This window comes from Mobula birostris, chromosome 6 (genome assembly GCF_030028105.1).
Source record: "Mobula birostris isolate sMobBir1 chromosome 6, sMobBir1.hap1, whole genome shotgun sequence".
Taxonomy (NCBI): domain Eukaryota; kingdom Metazoa; phylum Chordata; class Chondrichthyes; order Myliobatiformes; family Myliobatidae; genus Mobula; species Mobula birostris.
Genome location: NC_092375.1, coordinates 171384007 through 171396498, shown reverse-complemented (window position 1 = coordinate 171396498; position 12492 = coordinate 171384007). Strand labels below are relative to the sequence as shown.

Below are 12492 nucleotides of genomic sequence, written 5' to 3'. Positions count from 1 at the left end.
CCAATCATAGTTGACAAGCCCCATCTGTCCAAAGGTCTTAGGAATACACTTATGCATTTATCACCATATTTGATGAGGTGAGTCATTCCAATGGAGTCCAATGTTTTCTCACTAATATGTACAATGTTATATATTTGTGTTCTTGAATCCCTGACATTTACCTTCTCTAGTGCAAAGAACTGGAAATTCACTTACATCACTCCTAACAAAATAATGGTTATGCATTTGTTCTAATGACTAAAACAATATAAAACCCATTTGAGTGTCTGTCAAAAATTCACCATCTGAATGTTTGTTGGTGGGAAATTTTTAACATCCTCCCAGAACAACACAGTAAGTTCATGTTCAGGGTATTTTCAACCTCAAAAGTCCAAATCTGAAGGCTATTATTTACTCACAAAATAACCAGACTTACTAAAACTGTGCTCCTAAGAGGGCGAGCACTCCATGTTTTTTATCCTTGGATTTGTGACTTTCTGTGACCTCAAATACACATGCTTTGCTTCTGTAATTCAAGGCCACAGCCACTCTCAGCTTCCTAACTGCACGACTATTCTAGATCACTGCTGCTGATCTGAGCCACTTTTCAGTTTGGTGCTTGCTGCTACGTTACCCAACTCAATAGTCAAGGAGAGATAACACCATCAACTTTCTCCATATGAGTAGGGGAAGCGTATACAGTCAATAGCGTGCTTAGCAGCCTTCAGCGAGGTGAAGTGCTTTACTTAAGTAGTAAACTCCGGAACTACCAGCTGGGAGTACTTGGCTGCATTTCTGGAGGGATACCACCCAGTGGAAAGGGTAAATAATTTCAAGTTTCTGGGTGTCAACATCTCTGAGGATCTATCCTGGGCCCAGCATATCAATGCAGTTACAAAGAAGGCACAGCAGCAGTTATACTTCATTGGGAGTTTGAGCAGATTTGGTATGTCACCAAAAACACTCGCAAATTTCTACAGAAGTACCCGTGGAGAGCATTCTGACTGGCTGCATCACTATCCGGTATGGTGGGGGGGGGGGCACTACAGCACAGGATCAAAATAAGCTGCAAAAAGTTGTGAATTCAGTCAGCTCACTAGCCTTCCTGGCATCCAGGATGTCTTCAAGAAGCAATGCGTCAAAAAGCAGCATCCATCATTAAGGACTGCCATCATCCAGGACTTGCCTTCTTCTCTTCACTGAGGAGGTACTGAGGCCTGAAGGCATACACTCAACAATTCAGGAATAGCTTCTTCCCCTCTCCCATCAGATTTCTGAATGGACATTGAACCCATGAACATCACCTCAATTTTTGCACTATGTATTTAATTTTATATATATGTTACAGCTATGTAAGACCTTAGTTGGACCCCACTTGGAATACTGTATTCAGTTCTGGTCACTGCACAACAGGAAGGATGTGGATACCAAAGAGAGAGTGCAGAGGAGATTTACAAGGATGTTGCCTGGATTGGCGAGCATGCCTTATGAGAATAGGTTGAGTGAACTTGGCCTTTTCTCCTTGGAGCGATGGAGGATGAGAGGTGACTTGATAGAGGTGAATAAGGTGATGAGAGGCTTTGATCGTGTGGATAGCCAAGAGGAGTTTTTCCCAGGGCTGAAATGACTAACAGGAGAGGGCACAGTTTTAGGGTGCTTGGAAGGGGGATGTCAGAGATAAGTTTTTCACACAGACAGTGGTGGATGTGTGGAATGCATTGCCAGCAACGGTGGTAGAGGCAGATACAATAGGATCTTTTAAGAGACTCTGGAGCTTAGAAAAATAGAGGGCTATGCGGTATGGAAATTCTAGGCAGTGACTAGAGTAGGTTACGTGGTCTGTAACGTGTTTTTACATGTCTGTAACGTTTCCCCCCCCATTCAATGTTATGGCCTGTAATGTGCTAGGGATTTCTATATTTATAAATATATATATACATACACACACACACATATACACATACACACTTACTGTAATTTAAAATTTTAGTATGCTTTATAATGTACTGCTGCCGCATAACCACAAATTTCACTACATCTGTCGGTGATATTAAACCTTATTCTAATTCTGGCTTCTTTGATAGCTTTCACACACAAAAAAAACAGGTACTGTTATTAACCAGCTTGGTGTAATCCACCATAGAAAGGTTTCTCTGCGTTCCCTGGAAGCATTCTCCCACCCGAATCCATATTTGTTTTTCCCCCATTCATTCAGTTGCAGATTTCCCCCAAGTGCAAGAGTATTATTTATGTTGTACCATATCTCCTTAAAAGCTCACTGAACGGACTGAATATGTCAAGCTAATTGCGACAGCGTGAACTTGTCTTGCACACAAAAGTCAAACAACGTTGCTTGGCGAACCCCACCATTGCAATTTTGATCTTCGGGGGACTTGAACATGTTGGTGATCTGCTTAACCTAATTTAAAGACATTAGAACAATTTCCAGTGTGTACCCGGTTTTAAAGTAACGCTTAGCGCATGCTCATTAAGGACAGTAGTGCGGAAGTCGGAAATGTGAAATAAATTTTTAAAATAAGAACGCCAGTAATTTTCATTGCAGGTCATCGACTAGTTCTTTTTCTTTGCCTCACGCAAATGCCGCCGGAACACCCGGTGTTGAGCGGGCGCCGAGGGTTAGGATGAGCCCCCGGTGACTGGCAGCGCTGAGCAGGGTGCTCGCAGGCTCCGAGGGTTGGGATGAGCCCCCGGTAATCGGCAGCGCTGAGCAGGGTGTTCAGCGGGCCCCGAGTGCCTGGACTTCGTTCCGGAGGTAGGCAGTTGCCATGAAGCTGAAGGAGCTGGAAAGTTTGCTGCAGCGGGTCGAGGGTTTTGATCGGCCTAAGTTACTACTGGAACAGTATCCAACCAGCCCGCACATTGCAGGTAAACATCTCCCGACAACATGGGAGTTCTACTACTCTCCTGTACCAGATGATTTCCTTTTAATCTTTACTCTGGAATGGTCATGGAATCCTCGTGTATTTATTTTCTTTAATAGTGAGTGATGCCGCCAGTAATTGGCTGTACGTGGTTTCATCTCCCATGTGCCCATTTATTCATTGCCGTGCACAAAGCACATCTGATCGACCCTTCAGGCCTGCGACGCAATGTACTGTATATTAATGCATTGTGCCATTACTGTACCAAAACCCCTCGAAGTGTATTGATAAAGCATGAACAGGTGGGAAGTAGGAAGGAATTGGCCACGTATCCCGTTAAAACAAAATGCACATTAGAATTGTATTTATTTATACTTTATTAGGAGTTTAGTATGTCAACAAATACACTCAAAAACTTATATAGTTGTACCGTGGAGAACATTCTGACAGGCTGCATCATTGTCTGGTATGGTTGGTAGGTAGGGGGGGGGGGGGTGCTACTGCACAGGACCGAAAGAAACTGCAGAAGGTTGTAAATCTAGACAGCTCCATCTTGGGCACTAGCCCTCAAAGTACCCAGGACATCTTTAGGGAGTGGTGTCTCAGAAAGGTGTTCTGACACATACTTAAAATGGAAAGGAGTAGAGGACTTTGTGCCTAATGCAGGCAAATGGGATTAGCATCACTGTCGGCATAGTCAATTTGGGCCAAAGAGCCCATTTATGTGCTTTATAGATTTGTGATTCTTTATCAACATGCAGTGCTAGTTACCCAATTTTTATCTTAACCAGAAGAAGTTGCATATAATCATGCTTTTGGAAGGGTGTTACTGCTGCCCACCAAAGTCCAAGAGTTTAAAATAGTCTGGTCAAGCCCCGTGATGGAGGCTAAGCCCCCAAGAAACACCTTTGCATCAATGATTGCCTTCCAACAGCTATCGTCCATTGTATAATGTATGGCTTCAGACTGCTGAATTTTCCCCCTTATGCCACACTCAGTCATTCAGTCAGTTGTCTCTTCTGAAATTCAAACATTTTGAACATAGTTCATCTATCCATGCATTGTGGGTGAGAACAGAATGGTTCTGACAAGGTTAAATATAAACATCTTCATATCAGGCTGGATGGAGAGACAGAGCAGATGCTGGAATTCGTAGCTTCAAATCAGGCCATTGCCGACACTGCTTATTCCCAAATTCATGCACATTCCAGCAGTTTATTGTCTTCCACTGTACTGTTAGTTCCTCTCTGTCTGCCTTTCTCAGCAATATCATTAGTGATGGGCTAGCTTTTAGCTGCCTCATTACTCAATCAAACTTCTTCTCTAACTCCTTTTTATCTCTTGTGTCTGTTTCTTTTTCCCGAAATTTTGGGTCACCTCCATCAATAACTCAGTAGTTATGACCTATTGGTTTCCATACACAATTCATCCTTTCATTTAATAGTGCATTATCTCAACCCAATCAGTTTTGACAATGGACTGTTACTTGACAACTCCAGAAGTGGAGAAGTGTGTTCTGATGATGTACAACTCTGAATTCCAACTGTCCATGTGAAGTTATCTTTCTTTTGTATAAGGTGGAATTGTCTTTAAATGCATGATTCCACCTCCACTTGCCAAATTTAGGCTATAACTATTGTTAGTAATAGCTAAAAGAAATCCCAGATAATAACAATGGTTGGGCATGTTAGAAACATAGAAAACCTACAGCACAATACAGGCCCTTCAGCCCACAATGCTGTGCCAAACATGTACTTTAGAAATTACCTAGGGTTACCCATAGCTCTGTTTTTCTAAGCTCCATGTATTTATCCAGGAGTCTCTTAAAATACCCTATCGTATATCCACCTCCACCACCATCATTGGCAGCCCATTCAACGCACTCACCACTCTGCATAAAAAACCTCTGTACCTTCTTCCAAGCACCTTAAAACTGTGTCCTCTCGTGTTAGCCATTTCAGCCCTGGGTAAAAGCCTCTGACTCTCCACCCAATCAGTGTTTCTCATCATCTTATACACCTCTCATCCTCCGCCGCTCGAAGGAGAAAAGGCCAAGTTCACTCAACCTATTCCCATAAGGCATGCTCCCCAATCCAGGCAACATCCTTGTAAGTCTCCTCTGCACCCTTTGTATAGTTTCCACATCCTTCCTGTAGTGAGGTGACCAGAATTGAGCATAGTACTCCAAGTGGGGTCTGACCTGGATCCTATATAGCTGTAACATTACCTCTCGGCTCTTAAACTCAATCCTATGGTTGATGAAGGCCAATGCACCGTATGACTTCTTAACCACAGAGTCAACCTGCACAGCAGCTTTGTGTGTCCAGTGGACTCGGACCCCAAGATCCCTCTGATCCTCCACACTGCCGAGAGTCTTACCATTAATACTATATACTTACCATCATACTTGACCTACCAAAATGAACCACCTCACTCTTATCTGGGTTGAACTCCATCTGCCACTTCTCAGCCCAGTCATGTTGTCATTAAATATTTAAGTAATCTACCATTATATTAAGAAAGCCTGAGTGATCTATAGGTATCACAACTCTATAAAAGCATTGGCCTTTCAGAAAGTATGGGTGTCCCTAATGATGATAAGACTATAGATAAGAAAGGAATCGATAGATTGAGCCAACCCTTCCACTAAGTCCAGATTTTATTGTTTTCCCAATAAAACTGTGATAAGACTGCTGAACGGATCCTGACCCAGATCTGGGCCGTACCCTCCAAATATCTGGACCTGCCTCTCGGTTTCTTTGCACTACCTTACTTTCCCTTTTCTATTTTCTATTTATGATTTATAATTTAAATTTTTAATATTTACTATCGATTTGTGCTCCAGGGAGCGCGAAGCGCAGAATGAAATATCACTGTTGTTTGTACGCTTTAGTATCAATTGTTTGGCAACAATAAAGTAAAGTAAGCAATGGTTTCCAATTTTCAGACATAACATCTTTGGAGATTAGACAGAAACTTAATAAAACAACTGAGTAGATGCTCATAATAGTGATCTGCAGAAAAATCCACAAGTCACATTAAGTTTATCCATCGCATACTGGACAAATACAAATATTTAGCAATATTTATGAAGTGGCACTGTATATATTTATATGAGGGCATTATATGACGACTTTTCAGGTGGTAAACATGCTTCTACAAGACTTGCCTCTCCATTTCACTCAGTGGAAAGTGGGAATGTTATTCATAGTGAGTAAACTACAATAATCCTTTATCGGATCATTCAGAAATCACAGCTGTTTGGTAGTCACAGTGGTTCTGGCTCAGGGGGTGCTGATTCCCTTGCTCTCATGAAACACACCAGAGCTCTGGTCCTGAAACCTGCTTGACCCTGCTTCCTATACGCTCTTTAACTCTGCCTTTGCAACATTTCCTGTGCTCCTTTTAAGATTACTTTGGTCCCAGTACCCACACTCCATTTAAACTTGCCAGTATTTAGTGCACTCACTTGAACTTAGGGTATGTCCACACTACACCGGATAATTTTGAAAATGAAGCTTTTTCTCTTCGTTTTGCCCTCCCGTCCACACTGAGCCGGCGTTTTCAGCCCCTGAAAACGGAGATTTTCGAAAATACTCTCCAGAGTGAATAAATCTGAAAACGCTTAATATCCGGCGTAGTGTGTATGGGGTAACCGGAGAGATTTTAAAACGCTGTCATGACAACACCACAACAACAATGCTTTTTTCTGCTTCTGCTTGGTACTGCGCAAGCTGTTATAACGCGCAGTTGGTGTGAACGGCGTGAGAGTTAAATTGTAAAGTGAGTTTTTTTGACTATTTAAAAACGCTGTCATGACGTGCTGGAACAGATGTTCGTTGTTTTCTTGAACGCCACCACCTAACAATTTCAGAACAGATGGACTAGACTGAAGCCAGTTGACCCATAGCTTACTGAATAAATAAGTATACTCACTTTGCCCTGTTTTCTGTCCTTGCTTGTATGAAGGTGGTTTACCTATTTATGCAAGTATTTCTCTGACAATAGATGTGTAACAGCCTAATGTAACATTGTATGGAAATACAAGATAACACTGATGCAGACGTTTTATACGTTTAACAAGGTGCTTTATTAATGTAACAGAGTTAGTTTTTCAATGTTCGTCGTCAGCTGGGTCATACTGTCCGTGAACTCCCTGTCGGTTGCCTCCATACGCTCCAATATTTGTTTTTTTTTAAGTTTTAAGTCCTCCTGTGCGAGAGCCAAGAGCAATTCCTTTTAAGTTTTTCTACTGTGTAACTGGACAAACGCGCACGAAGTATATCGTTTCCTCTTCGCTTGTTTTCTGTGTGTGTCCTGCTCATGCCCAGTAGGAGGAGATTCGCCCAAATATCCGCCTAATGTGGACGGAGATATTTTGAAAAACGCTTAGTGTGGACGCCTGTCGTTTTTACTCGAAACTGGCGTTTTCAAAATTATCTGGCGTAGTGTGGACGTAGCCTTAGATGGGCCTCTTTTTCTCACACATTAAATCTACTGGTTTCACTCAAAAAAATTATTATACTATTAACCATATAAACCATAGAAACTACAGCACAGAAGCAGGCCTTTTGGACCTTCTTGGCTGTGCCGAACCATTTTCTGCCTAGTCCCACTGACCTGCACATGGACCATATCCCTCCATACACCTCCCATCCATGTATCTGTCCAATTTATTCTTAAATGTTAAAAAAGAACCCGCATTTACCACCTCATCTGGCAGCTCATTCCATACTCCCACCACTCTCTGTGTGAAGAAGCCCACCCCTAATGTTCCCTTTAAGCTTTTCCCCCCTCACCCTTAACCCATGTCCTCTGGTTTTTTTCTCCCCTTGCCTCAGTGGAAAAAGCCTGCTTGCATTCACTCTATCTATACCCATCATAATTTTATATACCTCTATCAAATCTCCCCTCATTCTTCTACGCTCCAGGGAATAAAGTCCTAACCTATTCAACCTTTCTCTGTAACTGAGTTTCTCAAGTCCTGGCAACATCCTTGTAAACCTTCTCTGCACTCTTTCAACCTTATTTATATCCTTCCTGTAATTTGGTGACCAAAACTGAACACAATACTCCAGATTCAGCCTCACCAATGCCTTATACAACCTCATCATAACATTCCAGCTCTTATACTCAATACTTTGATTAATAAAGGCCAATGTACCAGGAGCTCTCTTTACGACCCTATCTACTTGTGACGCCACTTTTAGGGAATTTTGTATCTGTATTCCCAGATCCCTCTGTTCTACTGCACTTCTCAGTGCCTTACCATTAACCCTGTATGTTCTACCTTGGTTTGTCCTTCCAACGTGCAATACCTCACACTTGTCTGTATTAAATGCCATCTGCCATTTTTCAGCCCATTTTTCCAGCTGGTCCAAGTCCCTCTGCAGGCTCTGAAAACCTTCCTCACTGTCTACTACACCTCCAATCTTTGTATCATCAGCAAATTTGCTGATCCAATTTACCACATTATCATCCAGATCATTGATATAGCTGACAAATAACAATGGACCCAGCACTGATCCCTGTGGCACACCACTAGTCACAGGCCTCCACTCAGAGAAGCAATTCTCTACCACCACTCTTTGGCTTCTTTCATTGAGCCAATGTCTAATCCAATTTACCACCTCTCCATGTATACCTAGCGACTGAATTTTCCTAACTAACCTCCCATGCGGGACCTTTTCAAAGTCCTCGAAAAACTCCAATAGATTGGTCAAACGTGACCTACCACGCACAAAGCCATGTTGACCCTCCCTAATAAGTCCCTGTCTATCCAAATGCTTGTAGATTCTGTCTCTTAGTACTCCCTCCAATAACTTACCTACTACCGACGTTAAACTCACCGGCCTATAATTTCCAGGATTACTTTTCGATCCTTTTTTAAACAACGGAACAACATGAGCCACTCTCCAATCCTCCAGCACCTCACCCGTAGACAGTGACATTTTAAATATTTCTGCCAGGGTCCCCGCAATTTCAACACTAGTCTCCTTCAAGGTCCGAGGGAACACTTTGTCAGGTCCCAGGGATTTATCCACTTTAATTTTCCTCAAGACAGCAAGCACCTCCTCCTTTTCAATCTGTACAATTTCCATGATCTCACTACTTGATTCCCTCAATTCCATAGACTTCATGCCAGTTTCCTTAGTAAATACAGATGCAAAAAACTTATTTAAGATCTCCCCCATTTCCTTTGGTTCCGCACATAGCCGACCACTCTGATCTTCAAGAGGACCAATTTTATCCCTTACAATCCTTTTGCTCTTAATATACCTGTAAAAACTCTTTGGATTATCCTTCACTTTGACTGCCAAGGCAACCTCATGTCTTCTTTTAGCCCTCCTGATTTCTTTCTTAAGTATTTTCTTGCACTTCTTATACTCCTCAAGCACCTGATTTACTCCCTGTTTCCTATACATTTCATACAACTCCCTCTTCTTCTTTATCAGAGTTGCAATATCCCTTGAGAACCAAGGTTCCTTATTCCTATTCAATTTGCCTTTAATCCTGACAGGAACATACAAACTCTGCACTCTCAAAATTTCCCCTTTGAAGGCTTCCCACCTACCAATCACACCTTTGCCAGAGAACAACCTGTCCCAATCCACGCTTTTTAGATCTTTTCTCATTTCTTCAAATTTGGCCTTCTTCCAGTTCAGAACCTCAGCCCTAGGACCAGATCTATCCTTGTCCATGATCAAATTGAAACTAATGGTGTTATGATCACTGGAACCAAAGTGCTCCCCTACACAGACTTTCGTCACTTGTCCTAACTGGTTTCCTAACAGGAGATCCAATATTGCATCCCCTCTAGTTGGTCCCTCTATATATTGATGTAGAAAACTTTCCTGAACACATTTTACAATCTCTAAACCATCTAGACCTCTAACAGTATGGGAGTCCCAATCAATGTATGGAAAACTAAAATCCCCTACCACCACAACTTTATGTTTCCTGTAGTTGCCTGCTATCTCTCTGCAGATTTGCTCTTCCAATTCTCGTTAACTATTGGGTGGTCTGTAATACAATCCCACTAATGTGGCCATACCTTTCCTGTTTCTCAGCTCCACCCATAAGGACTCAGTAGACAAGCCCTCTAATCTGTCCTGCCTGAGCACTGCTGTAATATTTTCCCTCACAAGCAATGATATTATTGCTTGTTAGGGAATATAGGGAATTATAAAGATATTATTCTGTAATATCTTTTCAAAAGGAAGTGAATTAAAAGCATATTAGAATATTAATTGGAATAATAAAGAACTCTGAAATCTCAGTTTAGCACCAAAATCCTGAGTTTACCAGATTAAAATAATTCTATTGTATAAATTAGCATTGGTCCTACCAGTACTGATCCGAAATGTAGCTTGGAACAAAATGACTGTGGCTGAGCATTTGGGTGAAATAATCCAATCTAAATGACAGCTCGGTATCTTTGTATATAATTACAGTTCATTGTAGAAATGATTTTGACTCACTAAATACAGTTCCCACCCGCCCATCAAAAATAACCAAAACAGAAACAAACACGTAACCTAAGAGGATTGCCTGAAGGTAGTTCTTCCCACTTTTCAATATGATTGAATTGAATTCATGCAATCAAGGTCACACCAATCAATTCACAGGGAATGTAAGCAGTAGAGGCTGGAGTAGGCCTCATATTTTTCCACATTGCCATGTCTGACTCCTCACTTGACTTGTCCCTAGATTAGAACCATAGAACACTACAGCACAGAAAACAGGCCGTTTGACCCTTCTAGTCTCTGCCGAAACTTTATTCCGCTAGTCCCATTGACCTGCACCAAGTCCATAACCCTCCAGACCTCTCCCATCCATGTATCTATCCAATTTATTCTTAAAACTTAAGTGTGAACCCGCACTTACTACGTCAGATGGCAGCTTGTCCCACACTCCCACCACTCTCTGAGTGAAGAAGTTCCCGATATGTTCTCCCTAAACCTTTCCCCTTTCACCCTAAAGCCATGTCCTCACGTATTTATCTCTCCTAATCTATGTGGAAAGAGCCTATTCACATTTACTCTGTCTATACCCCTCATTCTTCTACGCTCCAAGAAATAAAGTCCTAACCTGTTCAATCTTCCCCTGTAACTCAACTCCTGAAGACCCGGCAACATCCTAGTAAATCTTCTCTGCACTCTTTCAATCTTACTGACATCCTTCCTATAGTTAGGTGACCAGAACTGCATACAATACTCCAAAGTTGGTCTCACCAATGTCTTATACAGCCTCACCATAACAACCCAACTCTTATACTCAATACTTTAATTTATGAATGCCAGGATGCCAAAAGCCTTCTTTACAACCCTGTCTAACTGTGACGCCACTTTCAGGGAATTATATATCTGAACTCCCAGATCCCTTTGTTCCTCCGAACTCCTCAGTGCCCTACCATTTACTGTGTACTACCTTGATTTGTCCTTCCAAAATGCAACACCTTACACTTGTCTGCATTAAATTCCATCTGCCATTTTCTGGCCCATTTTTCCATTTGGTCCAGATCCCTCTGCAAGCTTTGAAAGCCTTCCTCGCTGTCCACAACACCTGCAATCCTAGTGTCATCAGCAAACTTGCTGATCCAATTTACCACATTATCATCTAGATCATTGAAATAGACAACAAACAGCAATGGTTCCAGCACAGATCCCTGAGGCACACCACTAGTCACAGGCCTCCAATCTGATAAGCAATCATCCACTACCACTCTCTGTCTTCTCCCACACAGCCAATTTCGAATCCACTTTACAACCTCTCCATGGATACCTAGTGTCTGAACCTCTTTAACTAACCTCCCATGTGGGACCTTGTCAAAGGCCTTACTAAGGTCCATGTAGACAACATCCACAGCCTTTCCTTTATCTACTTCTTGGTAACCTCCTCGAAAAACTCTACAAGATTCGGTAAACACGATCTACCACGCACAAAGCCATGCTGACTATCCTTAATCAGCCCTTGGCTGTCCGAATACTTATATATCTGATCTCTCAGAACACCTTCCAATAATTTACCTACTACTGATGTCAGGCTCACCGGCCTGTAATTATCTGATTTACTTTTGGAGCCTTTTTTAAACAACGGAACAACATGAGCTACCCTCCAATCCTCCAGCGCCACACCCATGGCTAAGGACATTTTAAATATTTCTGCCAGGGCCCCTGCAATTTCTATACTAGTCTCTCTCAAGTTCTGAGGAAATATTATGGCAGGCCCAGGGGATTTACCTACCTTTATTTGCTGTAAGGCAGCAAGCACCTCCTCCTCTTTAATCTCTATATGTTCCATGACACTACTGTTTGTTTCCCTTCGTTCCATATATGCTATGCCAGTTTCCTGAGTAAATACTGATGCAAAAAAACTGTTTAAGATCTCCCCCATCTCGTGAGGCTGCACGCATAGACGACCTCTCTGATCTTCTAGGGGACCAATTTTGTCCTTTACTATCCTTTTACTCTTAATATACTTGTAGAAACCCTTCGAGTTTACCTTCACATTATCTGCCGAAGCAACCTCGTGTCTTCTTTTTGCCTTGCTGATTTCTTTCTTTAGTATTTTCTTACATTTTCTATACTCTTCAAGTACCTCATTTGTTCCTTGTCATCTATACCTGCTA

The 12492-nt window shown here is 42.0% G+C and overlaps 1 protein-coding gene across 4 annotated transcripts in view; it reads left to right on the top strand.

The window, feature by feature from the left end:
* Positions 1–12492, top strand: part of mettl5 (methyltransferase 5, N6-adenosine) — a 42892-nt gene that overhangs the window by 6005 nt on the left and 24395 nt on the right. For 3 of the 4 annotated variants that reach the window (XM_072261903.1, XM_072261904.1, XM_072261901.1), the window contains exon 4: positions 2543–2865. In XM_072261903.1, the coding sequence (XP_072118004.1) occupies positions 2766–2865 (100 nt within the window). In that variant the 5' untranslated portion in view covers positions 2543–2765. Of the gene's footprint in view, positions 1–2352; positions 2866–12492 lie in introns of those variants that run through there. The other variant, XM_072261902.1, reaches the window with a different exon arrangement.